At 48.9% G+C, this 20,131-nt stretch overlaps 1 protein-coding gene across 1 annotated transcript in view; it reads right to left on the bottom strand.

The window, feature by feature from the left end:
- Nucleotides 1–1,305: 1,305 nt before the first annotated feature.
- The window catches only part of BCO1 (beta-carotene oxygenase 1), a 34,722-nt gene continuing 15,896 nt past the window's right edge, over nucleotides 1,306–20,131 (bottom strand). The window contains exons 6-11 of the mRNA XM_010980483.3: nucleotides 18,370–18,593; nucleotides 15,714–15,971; nucleotides 9,031–9,136; nucleotides 6,050–6,144; nucleotides 4,901–5,012; nucleotides 1,306–2,782 (exon numbers count right to left, since the gene is read on the bottom strand). Coding sequence (XP_010978785.2) covers nucleotides 2,556–2,782; nucleotides 4,901–5,012; nucleotides 6,050–6,144; nucleotides 9,031–9,136; nucleotides 15,714–15,971; nucleotides 18,370–18,593 — 1,022 coding nt within the window. The 3' untranslated portion in view covers nucleotides 1,306–2,555. The remainder of the gene's footprint in view (nucleotides 2,783–4,900; nucleotides 5,013–6,049; nucleotides 6,145–9,030; nucleotides 9,137–15,713; nucleotides 15,972–18,369; nucleotides 18,594–20,131) is intronic.

The following is a 20,131-nucleotide window of genomic DNA, read 5'->3' on the forward strand; positions in this document are numbered from 1 at the left end:
ATAAACAAACCTGGAGCGATTCCTTCTGCACAACTTCCTGGTCACGCTCTGCACCCACATGAAGCACAGCAAGAAGGCTCTGAGCCCAAGACGAACACTCGCGGTTTCAAGAAAGGCTCATGCGTCTTGGCTCCCACAGCCTTTTGAGCTCATTACCCTGGCCTGGATCTGAAAAAGGACGGAATTCAGGATCAAGAGAAATTGGATGTCCCGGCCTCGACCTTTGGTGTTTGTGAAACTGAGAAGAAAAGATCTGGTGTGTCAGGCTTCCTCATGGGTCTGGAATTCCACCTGTCATCTCAAACAGGGTAAACAAATCATGGACATACTTTTCCTCCAGAAAGAACTGCACCCTTTTTCACAAGTAGCCTGGGTACGGTTTGACAATTAGAATTGAGCAGAATAGAGGTGGAGAAGCTTTTTTTTTTTTTTTTTTTTTAAAGTTCCACCCTCTTCTCAAATATTTAAAGTAGAATAACGAATAGGTGGTGACTGTCCCGTTGGTCAACTCTTTTCCACTTCTGCCACCCACATGCAGGCCTCGGTCACACTTTTCTCAGGCCGCCATGGTTGACGCTGCCTCCCAACCCGTCTGATCAAGGCTGGAGGTGCTGGGGTCCCCAGAGGAGAAGACCCGACGGTCTTCATTCTGTCATCCCCAGGGTTCGGGCTTTTGTTTAATGACATCTATGAGCTAAGGATGACATGGAGGTGCTGGCACGGTAGAGGAGGTTTTGAGGGACCAACAGGGGAAGAAAGAGAGGAGAGATCAGGGATGGCAGGGAGAGGAAAGAAACTTCATGGGGAATTTTGGGTGTTTTCATTGGTTTCCAGGTCAACTGTCATCCCAGGGGATCTTCAGTAAAATATCCATTTCTTTTTCTTCTTTTTTTTTAAAAAAAATCCATTTCTTGTTGGTATATTGTGGAACTGAATTTCTGTGTTGGCCAAATTCATTCATTCAACAAATACTTGAAAGCCTGCATCCACCAGTAGTGTTCTAGTGCAGAGGATAAAATAGTGAATAAAACATACCCAACACAGGACAACTTGGATGAAAACAAACATCCTGGATGCATCTCCAAGGAATTCTGCTGTGTAAAAAAAAGCCAATCCCCAAAGGTTAATACCATGTGAGTCCACTTATATACCATTTTTGAAATGACAAAATTTTGGCAATGGTATCTCTCAGGATTATTTCTTAGAACTGCACATGAATCTACAATTCTTACAATAAAAATGTCAATTAAAAAAAATTCCCTGACCTGATGGAGGCTCCATTTGAATAGAAGCTAAGTACGGCTTCATGGTCCCTCAGGACGACCCTCTCTGGGGTATTCCATGCACGTTACCAGAGATTCCTTTCTGTCTTCCAGACATGTCCCTGAATCTCCCTTGGTGACTGACAAAATCCAGGCTCAAGGGAGAAGGCAGGTGCAGAGTAAGGGTGTGATCCCAGCCCCCCGACCCCACGATGTGGGATCTGGGAATTACCCAGCCTGGCTTTGACTCTCTAAACCATGCACCAGTCATCTCCTCAACCAATGAGGTGAGACTCAGATGTCCATGGGGCTCCCAGCACTCTCATGGGACCCGGCTTGTCTGTCTTTCCTGCTTTCTCCATCTCCACCACCAAGCTCCTTCACCTCTGCCCTCGACGCCTGTCTGTCCTGGGAGCACGTTCAACTTAAGAGAACCTCCTTTCCTGTACAGACTGCATGCCTCACCACCCTGGTTCTCAGCATCAGGCATCAGGACCAATCCTAGATTCCAGCCCCTTGGCCACCACCAGGCCAGTCAGTGTCCAGCTCCCCACCCCCTACTGTAAAGGAGGATTCCCACCCCAGTCTGTTGTCCTGGTGGTTGTGCAATGAGGCATCTGGCTGTCTGTGAACCGTCTAGCTCTGCCACTCTGTTTTAGTGCCTTAGAAGATCTTCAGAGGAAAGAAGCCATGTAAAATTATAAGAAAGTCTGAACAGACTTTAAAGTTTTTATTATTTTATATTATACCATGCCTTGCATGGAATGACCACAAAGCCACGTGCCTTCTGGGCCATGTAGTTTACTAACAGGGCATGGCTGGGAAAACAAGAAATCATAATCTAGTCCACTGGAGAGAAGGGACGGAAGGAGGGAGAGGAAGGCAAGGAGGAAGGAGCAATGATAAATATTTATCTGTCTCTTTTCCAGTTTATCAGTGGGACCCTGCTTGTCCACGTTGCCCATGAGAGCATGATTATGTGACTTAATGCAATGTCTGATTCATGATCATGGTCTTTATACCAAAGGAAAGGGGATTTCTTAGACGTGCTGGAGCTAATCAATAAATATCTGATAGACTTTCAAACAAGGTTTTTATGGCCAAAATAAAATGAAAGAAAAGATAGTGACAACTCCTATTTCTGTAACTTTGTCTCAAAGCAACCACAGAAAGAATAAGTGCAACATGAAATGAAGGACCACCCCACCACCACCGCCCCCCCCCCCCGGCCCCAGGGAGGGACTAGCCTTGAGTTCTGTGAAGCTCTTCTCCAGGTCCCAAGCCTCCACCCGGTCAGGTCTGTGGGGCCACATGGCTGTCTGAAGCCCCATCCTGCTCTTCCCGGGAAGGATGCGTCCCTGTGCCCCAATCTGCATCTGGGATGAATAGCCCATGGAGATCCAGGTGCATCTCGACATCAACAGATGCACGAGCCAATTCTGTAAAAGTTCTGGCATCCAGAACAAGCAGAAAGGGCAGCTTCTGGGGATCGGTGGAGACAATGGCTGATAAGATAATTCCTTTGGGGAAACAAAAAGAGACACTTTGTAAAAGTGCAGTCCTGAACCTCGTCCAGCTGGAGGGATAAGTTTCTCAGCTATGTCTCCCTGTCCTTTGGTCGTAAAAATCTAATCAAAACAGACAGGAAGTGAATTTGATATTCCGTGTGAGCAGAAGGGAAGGGCCAGGGAAATCAGAAAGCTAGGAGTTGGAAGACCTGGTTCCAGGCCTGGCCAGGCCAGTCCCTTCACCTCTCTGAGCTTCAGTCTCTTCATCTGTAGAGTGGGGGTAATCTTCCCCACCCTCAGAGGGTTGCTGAGAGCATCTTACACAGTCAGTTATGAAAGCACTTTGTAAATTATGGCACCCCCTGGAGAATAGCTATTTTCCTACTATTTAGAAACTCTAATTATAGACAATCAGCTTCGATGCTGCACTTAGGCTAATAGACGTCACTCAGCTAAACTAAGACCAGTTGTGCTCAAGTAGCATTTGAATGCATCCAATTCACCTCCTGCATGTGCAGCATGCTAGTAACTCAGCTTCCCTCTCTGTAAAATGGAAATATTCTAAATATTCACTCTTAAGGGATAGAGGCTTAAATGGAATAATGCACATAAACTTCCAGCCAGTATTTGTGATTCCTCCCAAGGCCCCCTGGGTTTCAGAGGGGTTGAGCAGAGCTGAAGTCAGTTGGGCTTGTATTCAAACCCTACCTCTATACGTCCTGGGTGTGTGACCATGGGGAAGTTGCCTCACTCTCTGAGCCTCTCCTTTGGTGACATGAAGACAATGCTGTTCCCTGCCCACGAGAGAATGTGCAGGATGCACTCGCCCAGCCCAGAGGGAGGCCAGCCTCAGCAGGAGGTGGTACCAACCATCCCACACCTTGGAGAGGACAGTGACATCAGGCTCCCCCACCGCCCTGCCACCCAGCGTGCCATGCCATGCAGGTCGGTAGGAAGACAGGGTCCAGGTAGAAAACTGCTCCCTTTTCACCTGAGGGAAGCAGCTGGCAGGCTCTGCGGGGCAGCCAGCCCTCCCCTGCAGGTGTGGGCAGCCCCACCCAGGGTTCTAGTTACCCTCCTTCACATCCCCAGTGGTGTGGGCAGGGCACTTCTGGGACAAGCACAGAATCAAGGAAGGAAAGGACTATCCAGTCACGTGGAAACCTAGCCAGGAGAGATGGGCCTCAAGCACTGCTAGGGGCTCCGTGGAAAAGTTACAGGCCAAGGGGGTTAGGAGTATCCGATGCTTTAAGGCTGCTTTGCTTTGTGTCTGTAAGTTAGGGCCTTGGATGTGGACTCATTGTCCTTAAAAGGAATAAAATTTTTCTGCTGATTAAAAAAAAAAAAAAAGAATGCCAATACAATGAAGTTTAAAACCAAGATTCCACACTCTAGGAGAGGGTAGGGCTGCTCAGTCAAGGAAGTGGGCTTCTGTGCAGCCAGCAATTCAACCTCCCCAGGAAAGAGGTCTGAATGGCTCCTGCCAGGTGACCTCTAAGCTCAGGGACTATTGGCCTGATGAGAGTGTCTTTGTTTACCTGGGGCCACACCATATAACCTATCCTAATACAGGGATCCAGGAGGAGGCTTTGGGCCACAGGTGTCAGTTCAACTTCCAAGGGCGCTGAAGACTAAAGGTCAACCACGACTGCAGGATCGAGCCCCACACAGGCTCTGACATGAGGCTCAGGTGAGCTTCCCTGGTTGGCCACACTCCGGGAATACTGTTGGGGAAGGTGGCAGGGTCTTTGACTCCCCCAGAGAGGACCCACAGAAACTCCATGCCTGGGACTCTCCCAGATCCTGCCCCACTCACCTCTTCTCTCTCCGTTTCCTCTCGCTGTGATAAACCATAACCATGGGTATCACAGTTCTCAGTTGTGTCCTGTGAGTCTTTCTATGAAAGGTGAGAGTGGTCTTGGGGACCCCTGAACTTGCAGCTGGTATCAGGAGTGGGGGTGGGCTGGGGGACCCCTTCACCCCACAGCAATGGAGCCAGACAAACCTGGGCTGCAAAGCATGACTCTGCCAGCTGCGTGATGGGGGATCACCACCCCCAAACGGTGCCTCTGCTTGGGGGGTGATGACAAGCTCAGCACAGCCTGTGGACTGCCCCTCCCGGAGCCTTACCATCATCCTCGTCCCGGGCGCCCGGCGTGGGCACAAACAGGGGCTCCGCCGGCCAGCAGTGCTCTTCTCCCCATTTCAAGGATGACTTTGTGAGGACGTCGTATTTTATTATCTGTGCATCCAAAGAGAAGAAACGTGCGATTGATGGGTTGGAGAGCGTGCTAATTCCCTGGGAACAGGAAGGCACCAGGGCGCCAGAGAGAGGGGAGTGAGCCCCTCCACTGCAGACTGACACTGGCGAAGGTAGACCCCAAAGGACGTCTGCCTCTGGTTGGTGTAACAATAACAACAAAAACAGCTGGCTTCCTCCTTCAATTGTGAGCAGAGGTCTTCCCACTGGCACGTGGCTGACACTACATGCTGAATTCTTTTAGAAATAAAAACCTTGGATTTATCTGATATTTGGCACTGTACTGCAATTTTTATATGTGTTAGATAAACTAATGTATTCAATGCAAACCTTTAAAGTATCATATGATTCCTTTGTTGTTTTAAAAGTGTGAGTCCCTGGCCTCTCAAACTCTAATAGGCCTCTTTCCCCTTAGGGTGTGGGATTAGCGGGGAGTCACTGGGGTGTGTGTATGCGTGTGTGGGAAACTTCTTTTACTTTGTACATTTCTGCACTGCTTGCATTAAAAAAAAAAGTTTCCATTTTATTACTGAAGAATGAAGACCTTAATGAAAAGTGTTATCTGTATAGCACTGAGCATAGCACCTGGGAAAGAGGAGGTGTTCACCAAATAGTACTTTAAAACCCCAAATAAATTGTCCAAGTTTCAGCTATACCCTCTCTCCTTGAGACAGTGAGTTCTTTGAGGGCAGGAATTGGGATCCCCTGTTCACGTCCTTTTTCCTCAGTGCTACCACTTAGCAGTGTAGTAAACCTGCATCCAGTAAAGAAATCAATGGTAAACTCCAGCCACTGCCTCTTTCCTAACCGCCAGCCCGTAAGGTGCAGCTCCCTCTCAGGGACAATCCATCATTCCATCATTGCTTCCAGCATATATTGTCCCAACTGACCTCACTCTCTGACCTACCCCTGCGTCCTGACCTCCATCTTCCAATCAAGTTCATGCAGCCAGAGAACCTGGGAACTCAGCTTTGCAGACAGACACAACTGGGGCAGATGCCCTCCCAGGGGACCAGTACCTTGGTTGGGATGGGGCTCCACTGGACTTCAGCAGCAAAGACGTAGCGGTACCGCTTCCCGTTGTGAGCATAATTGATCCGAGGCAGCTCTAAGCCTAAAGAGAAATGACCTCACTGACAAAGACCCTTCACTGAGCGCTGGGACCCCCGTCCTTCGTGTCAGTCTGGGTATCCCTTCCACAAAGACGGCTCCCAAGCCAGGATCCTGAAACTTGATTCAGGCCCTGGCCTGGGTCCAAGGTGGTCCTAGGGCAGGAGGAGGGAACCTCTAATAATTACCCCTGCTCCATTAGAAGCTTCAGGAACAAGATAGACCTGGGTTTTTAAGTGTATAAACATCTTTAATTATCCAAGATAGAAATCAAAGAGAATTGCATGATTAAAATCAGAGGCTACTGCAATTTTTAAAATATCTTTAAAAAAAAAAGTACTTGTATATGTGCACACATGTGTGTGGGTGTGAATAGAAACTTCTGAAGCCTTGGAAAGGAGTGTCAATGGGGAATATTTAAATAAATGTGGTGAAATCATATAATAACATTATATAATGTTTACAAAGAAGTTTAATAATATGGGAAAATGTCCACATAATAAGATAAAGTATTAAAGCCTGCTTATAGAATTATCTCCACTATGTTACAAATGAAGAGGAAAATTTAGAAGCATTGCCAGGGTGATAACTTTCTTATAGTCATTTATAGTTTATATTGTCCATAATGTTTCGCATTATGTGAAATGTTCATTACACCTATTACTTTTGTAATCCAAAAAGCTTTAAAATGCTGTCCATTTCCATGCATATATATCTATATACACCTATTGTGTCAAATCAAATTTCTTTCCTTCTTTTCCTTTTTCTTTTTAATGGAGGTACTGAGGATTGAACCCAGGACCTTGTGCATGCTAAACATGTGCTACCACTGAGCTATACCCACCCTCTCAAATTAAATTTCTAAGTTCAAATACTGAAGTGAAAGTCCCGCTTATGAAATATTCCAGGTAGCTGGAGCCAAGTGCTGCTGAAAATATAATGTTTAAGAAAAGAAGAAGCAGAGATGGAAATACCTGCCATGTGTGAAGGCCTCTTGGAGTGGACCCAGGGCACAAATGGTTATTGGGTTCAGTGGGGAGAGAAGGAGGGTGGACCATTGAGATGGGAAGATGTCTGGTCCCACAGACAAATAAACATGAAACTCCCAAGAGACAAGTCAAGCTGAACGTAAGGACCAGGGACCACCCCCACAAGTAAAGCAGAACAGCATGCCCACTGTTGGCCCCAGAGTAGGCCTGAGACTTCCCGTGATGCTCCTGGGCCCCTCAAACCTGGTCTGGAACACCCCTCTCCTCCACCTTGTAAATGACCAGTTATCAGCACTTGGTTAAGTAAAATATATTCATCCCTGTGAATTCCATGTGGCTATTAAACCCACACTCTTGAAGAACCTTCTGGATGTGGGAAAATTCCCGGGCTACATTCATTAAGTGGAAGAAACCATTTCAGAACATTCTAGATGGTATGGTACGCACCTTGTGTAATGGTAAATGCAGAGGTTAAGGGATTTCAAGCCAGGGTAACCTGGGTTGCTGGCTCTGCTGCCTGACCTTGGGCAAGTTACTGAATTATTCTCAACTCTGCCATCCTCGGCTCTAGAACATGAGCAGTACATGGCAGTGCCTGCCTCTTTGAGACGTTCTAATCCTGGCTACCTTTAGCCAGACCTTCACTGCAGCCAGGCCCTCAACTAAGCCCCTGATATGCGTGAACTCACCTAATGTGACAAGAACAGGACGGGACTGTTGGGAGGAAAGATGGGAAGTCTGGGGACCCCTAGGAGAGGGCCTGGGAAACACCAAGCAGCCCCTACATGATGGAGACGGTGTGGGTGTTTCCAAAGAGCTGTCATGGGTGGAGGGGTTGAGGTATTGCCTACTGTTCTACTTTCCAGTGTTGCCCAAGGACGCTGCAATAAGCCAGAAATCCCTTTTCAGAAACAAAAGGACCACAGTATTTTAAGCCTCCATCTGTCCATACGATGTGACAGGTGAGCGGAGGCGGAAGTTGATGCTTTAAGAACTGGGACAAATATGTCATTTACAAAGACTCCTGGAGGCTGGGGCGCCACACAGAACCCGTCACAGGATCCATGGGATGCTGTCTGCAGAAGTGGTTGTTATGGCAGATCTGAGGTCATCCTAGGAGAGTCCCCAGGACGGTCCCTTCCAGGTGCCTGACCCTGGTAGGGGGCAGTGACGCAGGGAGCAGGGCTTCCAGCTTAGAGCCACACCCCACCACTCCCCAGCTGAGTTCAGGGCAGGTCAGTTCACTCTGCATTTAAGTATTGAGCACAGATGGCTCTAAGCCAGCCTTCTGTCACGTTCCAGCGACAACTCTGAGCACAGAAACACAGTCCCCGCCCTCCCCAGCTTCTATTCTAGGGCAGCGGTTCTCAGTCAGGTTGGAGGCTTGCTGCTCCACATCCTCCAAGGCCCAGGGCAGCCCCCAGCACTAAGAAGGGGCCGGTCCCCGGCCTCAGCAGGGCCTGGGTTGAGAAGCCCTGCTCTGGGCAGGGCGACTTCTCTCCTAGGGGGTTTACCTTCTGGGAGTAGCTCTGGCTTTCTGAGGCCCAGTTTTCTCCTCTGTGAAATGGGGCTGATAGCACCTGTTCTGCAGGGCCTTCTCAATGTGCAAGGGTGGAAATCTGCCTGTGCTGGGCCTGCTCAATAAGGCAGCATTTGAAAGGTCAGCCATGTAAATTCCCATCCAATCACTGCCCCAGTGCCTCCCCAGAAGGGGTGTGAAGATAAAGGAAAGAGAACTGTCCCTAGTTGCTTCCCACTGGGCACCCCGAGAGCCTTCCTCTAGGTCCCTCATCTGTTCATGACTCCTCCGAGTTGGAAGGAGGTGCTGCATAAAGAGGCCTCCATCTTCATGACACTCAGTCCCTTCCCTCCCTAAACACAGGAGAGAGGATGCATTTTACCTTCGAGAAGCAACTCTGGCTGGCAGTAGACTTGGTCATCTTTTTCCTTCAGGGCTCTTGCTGTTGTTGATGGCAGTTTGATTAAATTCGAGCCCACTTCTGCGTTCTGAAAGAAATGGTTTTCCAGAAAAATAAAAACTTGCTTTATTGTGTACATTAAAAAAAAATGCTTTAGTGTCTGTCCTCCCACTCTGGCCTCACATTAATCACCGGAAGCAGCTGTTACATTATTGGTATTCTCAGTCAAAAAAGAGGATTGTTGCCTGGAAGTGACTCCCCCAAGTTGGCAGAGCTGGTGGGTGGTAGAAGGTGGGGGGGCCCTAAACTCCCGGATCTTTTCTTCTACTCTGGGCTGCCTTATCCCTCGCAAGTGAAATTAATGTACTTAGAAGGTCTTGCTTTTAAAATACTGGATGATTTAAATAAAAGGCTGCATCCGTCATTGAAAACATTATAAACTAACTATACTTCAATAAAAAATATATATATACAAAAAGGTTGTTTTTTATAAAGAGTTCATAATAATGGGAAATACTCATGATGGAATACTGAGTGAAAAAAGCAGCAGAGTAAATTGCATATAGTTTGAGTTCAATCAACCATGTTAAAAAAAAAAAAAAGAAATTACATTGAAAATAACCTGGGAGAAATATACCAAACAGTAACAGTGTGGTGTGTGGTGGGGGTATGGGAACTTTAATTTCTTTTTCTATGCTTAATTGTATTTTCAGCATTTGCTCCTATAAAAATGTCTCACTGTTGAAAAGAAAACAAACATACAATAAAAATTACTTGGCAGAAAGATATCTATTAAGGGCATCTCTTGGTCAATCAAACTTTGCCCAGTACCTTGTCATCACCACTGTAAGCAGGAGAGGGATTTATCATAATTCATTATTTATTGAGCATCTACTACTCTCTGTGTCCCCACATACTCGCTGTGGAACTTTGAACAAGTTACTGAGCATCTCTGAAGTTCAGTTTCCCCATCTGTATAACGAGTTAGAGCACAAGCATCGTATAGATAGTATATACATCTCTGAGTTATCACGCAGATTAAATAAAGCAGTGAATGCAGCTGGTTTACAAGAGGGCCTGATTAGCAATAAGTGCTAGGTAAATGTTAGCTGTTGTTGATGTCATTTTATTATTATTATTATTGTTATTGTTGTTGTTGTTGTTATTATTATTATTATTATTATTACTGTCACTACCACTAGCGATGAGTTCAGGTTAGGCCCTGGAAGGAAATTGGGAACAAGACCACAACTCCCTGCATTCATGGAGTTACAGGGGGGAGAATTATTGTTACACCTGACTTTTCATTTAAACTTTTCTCTACTTTCCAAATTTTCCAAAATGGGCTTTCATAATTAAAAAAAAAAAAACCTACTTGAATAAGTAGTTTTTTACTGGAAGAAGGGGAAATTCACTGATCCTAGAAGTTGGCTCTTTGAGATTTGTTTAGTATAATCCCAATTAACAGAAGAGGAAACTGAGACCCAGGAAGGACAGTGGCTTTCCCTTGGTCAGAAGCAGGGCCCAGACTTCTACACTGTGATTCTTCTGCTCAAAAAGCAAAAGCACTGCAGGCAGCAGGCAAGGCAGGTGCAAAGGCCCTGAGGCCGGCCCATTCCTATCCTGAGACAACTCAGTCTGCAGTGTCTCCAAGGCATCTGTCCCAAGCTGTAATTATCTCCTTTATGGAGATATTTCCTTCTTTTATGCTGTCTTCCCTCTGAAGATGGTGACCAGATTTTATCCAGCACATGGCACATAGTCAGCTCCAAGGAAGTAACTGCTGAAGGAATGAGTAAATGCATGAGTCTGTGAGCTTTTCCTTCAATTCTCAAGGGACAGAATATGTGCCTTGTAAGTGGCTGTAAGAATTAGATAAAGGGCATGAGAAAGTTGTTCTGTGCCCAGCACACAGGGTATCTTATAAGCTGAAGCTCTGAATGCCTCCACCTGTGCGTGCAGCCCCATCAACTGTGAGAGGCCCTGCCTGGTGCCCTGCTGGTCATGAGACAGCCACAGGCCTCTTGTGCATGTCCCGGGCTTGATTCTCAGGGAGTTGTTCTAGAGAGATGTCTTCTAGCTGCAGCCTGAAACTGGTCAGACTGGTTGAGGCATAAGCTGTGAATTTTTCCACACACAGCAATAATGAACATGACTTGGCTGCTTTTGGTGGCTAGTGTGCTCAGCTTGGGGGGAAAAATTGCTCTCCAGCCAGAATTCAACAAAATCCTGTGGCCTGGCTTTGAAATCCCTCAACTCTGGAGAACTCCCATGAGAAGTCGTAATCTTGAGAAACACTGGCTTTGGAGTTAGGCACCCCTGGGTGTGAAATCTGACTCTATAGCTTTCGACGTGAACTCGAGCAGACCTCCCTGAGCCTATGTAAACTTGAGCCTGCTTCCTTATTTGCAAAACAGGGGGCAATGGGTAACTTTTCGACAGGTGGCCAGTACAAGCGAGATTGCTTACACCTGCGTCTGAGGAGTGTGGTTAGGATTAAATTAAATAATGGTTATGAAAACACCTGGTCCTGGGCCAGACCCACCATAGTTAGTAACTGGGAGCCAGACAGACATGCATTCAAACCCCAGCTCAGAGACCACGGATGATTCTGTGATGTTGGGCACGTTAGTTTCTTTCTCATCTGTAGTCATGGGGACCATAAATAACTCTGAGGACTGTCACATAGATAAGGTGAGAAGTATGGAAAGCATCTGAGAGTGGGTTTAGAATTCCAGGACTCCTTGGCCTTCTGAGCCAGATTTGAGTGGCAGAAACAGGGTGGGCCTGGGATCCCCACCTAAAACCTTGCCTTCCAACCGCACAGAGGCCCCAGCCAGCCCTGGCCTACCTTGTGGGCTGGAGGCCGGTGCAACAGCAGCACATCCTGCCCTTAAGAGGACAGGCAGGCGCGGCAGGCAGGCTAGGGGCATGTGTGCAGGGAATTCAGGGATCCCAGTTAGCCAGTCATGGTTGGGGTCGGGAGGATGCTGCTCTGGGTGGGCACACTGTGGCCCTGTGAGCTCCTCACCCTGTGGAGAAGCGACATGGCTGGAGAAAGGCCAAATCAGGATCCCCAAAGTACCAAGGCCAGAGCAGGGGCCCCTCTGGGTCTAAGAACAGAAAAGGCACCTAACATAGGACCTGGCACAGAGTGAGTTCTGGAGAAATGGCGGCTTCTCTTATTATTGGGTCTTCATTTTTGCATTTGAGGACAAGATGAAAACCAAATCTACTGAGCCAGGAGTTGAAGCCACCCTTTCTAGGCCCAAGATGCCAGCCCTAGCCCATTCCTGGAGGCAGCACACGGAGCCCTGCCTGACGAGACCATGGCGGCTGGCTGGCACTGTCTGCACCACCCACGTCCCTTGCGGCCTGCCCTGCCCCGCCTTCACCAACCCCCACGCCTGCCTATACAAACAGACCGAGGGTGCCAATGGGCCTGTCCTGCCCTTGACCCCAACTGGCCCAAACACAAGAGAATCTGGGGCAGCTGGGAGGCCCCTGGCTTCTGAACATGCTTCACTAGGGCCCTTTCTATGTGGAAGGCACTCTCTACATGGAAAATATTCCAAAGGCTAAAGGAATACCTTGTGCCCTTTGAGAGACCTTGCTTCACCTTTTTCATTCATTCATGTAAAATATTTAAGGGCTTAGTGAGAACCCTCTCTGTGCTGGACCCTGTGATTGGCACAGGGGATAAACTGCTAATGAGACGCAGAGTCCCGGCCCGCTGGGAGCTTTCACTGGAAGAGGTGACTGAACAAGTTCGCTGCACCTGAGATCAGTGTGAGCCAAGAGCTGCAGGAGCCATCAGAATATACAAACTTGTTGAAGGAGCTGCGACCAGACCAGAAAGATGAACAGCAATTTGCTCCCTGGCTGGGAATTAGAATCCCTCACACCGGGAGGGTGGTGTCTGAGCCACAGCCACCCCTGTACCCCTCCCCGGAGGTTCTGCCTTCACTATGCTGGTCCCAGAGGCCCCAGATGAATCCAACCTGCACAGCTGGGACAGGTGTGAAAGTCTAGCGGAAAGAGAACCGGGTTGCAGGCAGAGGGAAAGCCATGTGCCAAGGCCTCAGAATGAAAGGCATTTGAGAAAGGGCGGCATCGCCCAAGGCCCTTCCCTAATGAGCCTTTGGATGGGGTGGAATTGGAGCCACCGGATCTGGACACATAGGCCGTGTCCGCCTGCTCGACTTTCCCATCTCAACAGGCAGGTGGGGCAACTTGAAAGTGAAGCAAGGAGATGTTTTTAAGGGACAATAAATAGCAATTAAAAAGCGTGGCCAGAGCTGTCCTTCCCAGCACTCACTCTGCCTCACTGGTTTCAAAGCAGCAGGTGGCTCATGTGGCGCCTTTTTAAAATACACGTGCAAAACTTCTTAGCTTGGCTCCAAGGAAGCAAACCATTTCTGGAGCTGGAGAAAAGGTCATAAAATCTCATGGTGTGTGGGCAGCGGGAGGGAGTGCTCCCTTTTTGTCATCACCCTCAGGCTGAGGTCTCTGTGAGGCAGGGGCCGGGTCTTGGGATTTGCCACCTGTGTGCCCTGTGACACCCTCCTTGCATCCTGGACCCAGGAGACGCTCCAGGGCATTGCACCGTGGGACTCCCCAGAGCAGGGGGCACAGGGGCCCAGGCTCAGACGATGATTTTGTGGGACATGGCTGTTCACTCAATAGCCCTGAATCACAGGGGAAGAAAGTTAATCCCCTGTTCTCTTCCAATCATTCTCACTGGGTCAAGGAGAGTCTCAGGTGCCACTATGTCTTTAACACCTAATGCTTTTTCAATGTTCTCTTGACCAGAGAGACCAGGTCTTGGCAAGAGCAACAGCATCAGACAAGAGGTTAAGACCTGTGCTTTAACTCCAAGGCTTCAAGCTCACACACTCTGCTGGCTTCACATGAGGTTGTGATTTGTTTGCTTTCAAATGACTTAAGGAAAGAGTGAGTTAATTTACAAGAAAACAAGATTTTGTAAATGTTAGAGGTGATAGGAAATAGGGTGAAAATCAAGACAGAGACACACAGATGACTGTGGATGAGGCAATGCTGGAGAGAGGGAGAAGGGCTCAACTCTGGAGCTGGACAAAGTTGGGTTCAAATGCAGGTCCCTGGCCTGCTGGTTGGGAGGTACCTGAACTCCTGAATCAAGGAGCTGGGAGAGTGGTCCCGAGAGAGGTTAGGGTGACCCGTCTGGGGTTATTCCCAGGAGTTAGGACTGCTGGGGAGATCAGCAGAGTTATACCCTTTACCAGCTACAAGGATGGGTTTAAAGCAAATCTTGGCTCTGCCATTGGGCCGTTTGACCATGGGCACATTCCTTAACCTCTCTGAGCCTCAGTTTCTTCATCTATAAAAGGAGGCTGACACGAGGATCTCTCCCATAGGTTGTTTTGCTCATTAAATGAGGTAAGGAAAGTAAAATGCTTAGCGAAGTACCTGGCATGTGAGAGAATTCCGTAAAGATGAGCCATCAAAACTGAATTGAATTGAATTCGGTTTCGTTTAAATTAATTAAGTCATGAAGTCAGTGAGTTCTGGAGCCAGAAGCCTCTGTAGCCTCCAAAACCATGCCCAGAGCCTTGGCAGCATCACCCTAATTGAGGGTAATGTCTGGCCTAGTGGTCGTTTTTCACTTAAGAACCAGGTTGTTCAACATCCAGGAACTGGGGAAGCAAGTGGTGATGAATCCCCACCACGGACTGCCAGGAATATGTTTAAAATGATGTCACAGAAGAGTATTTAATGCCATGGAGCGATGTTTAGATATACAAATAGGTAGAAAGAGCAGTACACACAATAGTATGTACCTATTCAGCCACGAAAAAAAATGAGGTACTGATACTCGCTACAACACTGATGAACTCTGAAAACATGCTAAGAGAAAGAAGCCAGCCACAAAAGAGTGCATCTTGTATGATTCCACTTGCATGAAAAGTTTAGAAAGGGCAAATCCTCAGAGACAGAAAGTAGATCAGTGGTTCCCTGGGACTGGGGGATGAAGGGGTTGGTGGGGGACTGATGGCTAAAGGGTACAAGGTTTCTTTTGGGGGAAAGGAAAATGTTTTAAAATCAATTGTGCTGATGGTTGTACAATTCTGTGAATGAATACACTAAGCCACTGAATTACACTCTTTGAGTGAAAATGGGTGAATAGTATGGTATGTGAATTATATTTCATTAAAGTTATGAAAAATTATGTACTGTATGATTTTCTCCTCTAAAATTAGGAAATACATATTTATATATATTTATTATATGTTATATAGTTCTTAATTTTAGAGAAAAAATCACACGGTACATGATTTTTAATGGCTTTGGGACATACTGATATGCATATACTATATACTTATATATCAATATATTAATGTGTATGTATGTCTTTCTGTCTGTCTACCTACCTATCTATGGACAGAGAGAGACTTGGGAAGCAACACAAACATATCCACAATGGGTTTATGGTGATTTTTTCCCCTTTTTACTTAATCTATACTTTCTAAAGTTTCTACCATGAATATGCACGCCATTTGGAAAAATAATAAAAGCGCTTTCTGTCTTTCTTTAAGAACAGCTCATTTTGGATTTCAATGTCAATGAAATTAGGGCCAAAGTCACTTCCTGTGTGGGTTTACGTCTCCCAGGACTTGAGCCGTTACCTTGTCCACGTGGAGGGGCACTGCGAACCTCTTGAGGGTGGGGACGGAGGTGAGCCTGGAGTTATCCTTGAAGTTCTGGTTCAGGTTGGCCAAGTAGAAGAGCTGGTAAAGGCTGCTGTCCCCGTAGGCGATGACGTCAAACAGAAGGCAGCCGTCCTCTTCGTAGGCATTGACGTGATGAAAGATCACCATGGGGTCCATGTAAAACTTGGTCAGCATGGGCTTCCTGGTCCTCTGGTCAATGATGTGAATGTAAGTCTGAAAGGAGATACGCACCAGCTGTCCCTCGGCCGGCCGTGCGCCACGGTATCACATCGGGTAGGGGACAAGACCCAGCCCCGCCGTCCATTTGCTCATGACCCTGGAGTGTCCCCTCCCCTTTCAGCCTCTCTGTCTCACCTCCAGGGTGCTGGCCACTCAGGAGCACGGAGGGAGGAGGGGAGCTCTGCAGGTGGGACCTCTGCCTCGCCAGCAGGACAGTGTCTGGGGGAGGCCCCCGAGAGTGCACTTCTCCCCCACCTCCACTTGACTGTGACTCCAGGGGGCAGCGACCAGCCAGCTCCCTGGCAATGGCCAAAGTGGGGAGAACCAGTCGGGTACGAGCCCTCAAACCTCCTCAGGTTGCCTCCACAGCCAGGGCACCTGAAACCGCTCCTGGGTCCCCTCTCCTGACCTTTGGCCGCTGCCTGAGTTTTCAGGTTTGCTGAGATGCCGTTTCCCCAGTAAGCCGGCTGCCCTGGAGGGCTGCAGTGCTGAGTGACCGGTCAGTCAAGGAGCCCATGTGGGTGCTGGCTCATTAGGCCTCTGCACACACCTCTGGGTGTCACAGCTGGTATCACTCAGGGTGGCAATTAGCCGTATCTGCAGCCCAGTTGCCTAATCCAAGGGGGAAGGGGTGTTTTCTTGTTTTTGGCAGCTCTGGCCCAACCATCCTCCTCCTGAAAGGAGGGAGGGGCCACTCCAGGCTGTCCTTTCCCCACTTCCTCTGGCTTCTTGCCTCTTCCTCCCTTTTTGAGGCTTTCCTTTCCCATAAACCTAGTCCTGGATCAGCCTCAGGGATGGTGGTTTCCAAAGTCCTTCCTCGGGCTCTCTGCCCTGCTCTGCCCTGGGGGGGCTCTCCCCTCACTGTGGGACTCTCCAGGACCAGGGGCTGCAGACTGGAGACCCTGATGCACCTGCCAGCGGGACGACCCTGGTTCTGCAGCACAAGCCCACTTCAGCTGGCTGCCTGCTGGCCCCGTGCCCAGCTGTTCACCCCACAAATATATGTAGAGGGCCTACAGCATGTCACACAATTTGGGGGCAGCTGGAGAGACAAATAAAACCAAGCCCTGACTTTTATGGAGTTCATTTTGCAGTGGGGCTGAGGCCAACTGTCAGTAATCAAATATACATGTCAAGTATGACTGATGAGCAAAACTGAGAAAATGAAGGTAGGGGGCGGAAGAGTCCGTGATAGGAGGACCTCAGGGATGGGGGGCGTAGAGCGAGACCTAGATTAACTGAGGGAGGAAGCCATCTGGGGAAGAACAGGATAGAAAATGCAAAGGCCCTGAGGCAGCAACATGTTTGACTGGTTTGATACCGGAGGCGGCTGCCTGAGCAGGGATGAAGGATGAGGGCATGTGGGCCTTCACAGGCTGGTGAGTGAAGCCTTTGGATCTTATTCTGAGGAAGATGGGAAATCACAAAAGGGTTCTGAGCAGAGGAGGGACCTCACCTAACCCCTTTGTTTCCTTGAACACTTCACTCTCCTCCCTGAGAAGAAAGGCCTCAAAGAGGTGGCCAGACTCAAACAGGACATATATTTGTGTGCATGAAGATGCACACTTGGTGCACAGAAAGAGAAGGGTGTCAGATGGATGGTTGTGGTGCCCTTTGGAGAGGGGGCTGGGTGGGGAGGGGGGAGTGGGGACAGGGAGGTGGGAAGGGGACCTGCTAGGGTACGTTCTACACTTGTGTGCTATTTGAATAGATGACAGTGAGAATTTCTTGATTACTTTTCACAAATGAGAACAGCAAAAAAATACATACATACACATATACATGAACACATATATTGATATACACGTGTATACACACAGATAACACATACACAGGAAGATCCGTATGTGCACATACTTGCACACGTCCATGCATGCATACATACGCTTGGAGCACTCCACTCAGGTTTCCCCAAAGTGAAGATGTTTCTGTTACACCATCCAGTGGGACACTCTATCACTAATGTGATGTCTAAATAATCTACAGCACCCTCTCCCTGGCTCCTGACAGTGACTGCAGGGAGGCTGAAAGGGCCTTGGCGATGGACGGTGGAGGCTGGAGGAACCCAGGCATCAATCAGGCCTGAGCAGCAGTCCCGTCATTGTTGAGGAGTGGGGACCGCCTCAGCTGGTGTCCCTAAGCTCTTCTCGGGATAGTCTGATCTATTGACCTATGCACGTGGGGTCATAAAGGCCCGGCCCCTTGCCCTAACTTGAGACCACTCTGAAGGATCATCCCGGCTTCAGAACTCTCTGGAAGGTTGGCTGATGCCTCTGGGGAGACTGCATGGTAGCTCACTGCCTCCCTCCGTAAGCCGCCTCCTGCCTGCTGACCTCCACCCTCCACTCTGACCATCCTCCTGCGGGGACAGGGGGTTGCAGCCCGGCCTTACCTTGTCCTCCCCATGGAAAGCCAGGCAGGAAGCCCAGCTTACTCCCCGGATGTAGGCAGTTGCCATCTTGAGGATATCCATCCTGAAAGGCTGCTCGAGGAAGATGATGTAGTTCTCTGTGATTCCGAAGCTGTGGTAATAGCTCGGGGAGAGGAGGGAGCGGGCGGTGATGGAGCAGAACACCTCCGTGTGCTTCAGGGGCTTCTGGCCCTTCTTCCCAGCCCCTGAAGAGAAGCGAGCCTCAGGAACAGCGCAGGACCGGAACAGCAAGGCCACCGTCTCCTGCAGCCGAGCCCTCAAACCCACCCGGCCGCTGAGAAGACAAGCAAATGGGTGCAAGGACTGCTGCCTAGCCCACCCAGGGACAGGGCCCTTCCCACGCAGGCCCACTCCTGTGAAATCTGGTTCGGCGTCCGAATCCATCGTATCACCGGGCCTCTGGGCCTCGGGACCACTAGGTCTCTGGGCCAGGCATCTGCCACTCTGGCCTGGAGCTAACCTAGCTTCTGCCTGCTTTTATAAAAAACGTTGATCTGGAACATGGCCACACTGCCTCCTTCCTGCAGGGCCCATGACTGCTTTGCTTTTGAGATTCAGAGTTGAGCAGATGAAACACAGACAATACAGCCAGCAAAACCTCAAATATTTATTCTGGGGCCCTTTATAGAAGATGTTTGCCAACCCCTGCTTGGAGCAATGCTCCTTAAACTTTCCCATGTACAGATTATCTGGAGGTCATGACAAAATGTGGAGTCTGACTCAGCCTGTGGGGCTGAGGCCTGAGGCTCTGCATTTCCGTCCAGCTCCTGGGTGACAGGCCAGCTTCCCAGGCTTAAGCTTTGATACTTTGCTGAGAACCATCATGTGACACGTATTTCACAGGGTTTCCACGAGTTTCTCTTGGCACTGCCTGTTCTGAAATACCTGGAAATGGGCCTAAGTGCCTATGGTGACAGTCAAGGTTGGCTGTACCATTCCCATTTTACAGACGGGAAACTAAGGCTTGGTGGGACGGTCCATCATTATGGCCAAAAGCACAGGGTGAAGCCAAGACGACACAGCCCCTGAGCCTGGCTATCTCCTCTGTCATTAGGAGTTCTCCCCCTCAGAGGCAAGGGACAGACTGAAGGAAATACCGCAGGAGTCCAAGTACCTTGCCCAGCGCCCTAACAGGAAGGTGCTGAGGACTGTTCAGCTTTCTTATTCCCCTGCAAGTATGAGTCATCTGCTGGCCAAAAGGCCTCCCCACCCAGGCCCGGGGCTGGGTTATAATGAGTTACCTGCAAGCGTCCCCACCTTTCTTGTGGCCACCTGCACACCCTGTAAACAGCTGGCTGGTGGGAGGGATGCTGCGGGGTTGTGGAGTAGTTCTTTTCCTCACAAAACAAATGGAACACAAAGCAAACTGAAAGGAAGGGCACCCCGGCCTGGGAGGCAGGAGACAGATGTGAACCCCAGCGAAGCCACCAGCCTGGAGCAGGTGTGTGGAAGGTACCTGCTTCCTGATGTTGTGGCTCCTGTGAGCTGTGTGACCAGGCACGTCACCTGATCCCCCTGGGGCTCCTGGTCCTCCTCTGTAACATGAGGTGGCAAACTCAGATGCCTGGACCACCCCCATCTCTGACATTCTAGGATTCTGAGCCAGACCCTATGTCCCTTTATTGGCTTAATTAATGGGAGTTCCATTTAATAAGAATACTCTTTGTACCCTGACCTTTGGGGCTCGCATTGGCCAGCAGAGCCTGGAACTTCTCGGGAGGCT

The sequence above is a fragment of the Camelus dromedarius genome, chromosome 9, assembly GCF_036321535.1.
Source record: "Camelus dromedarius isolate mCamDro1 chromosome 9, mCamDro1.pat, whole genome shotgun sequence".
NCBI classification, from domain to species: domain Eukaryota; kingdom Metazoa; phylum Chordata; class Mammalia; order Artiodactyla; family Camelidae; genus Camelus; species Camelus dromedarius.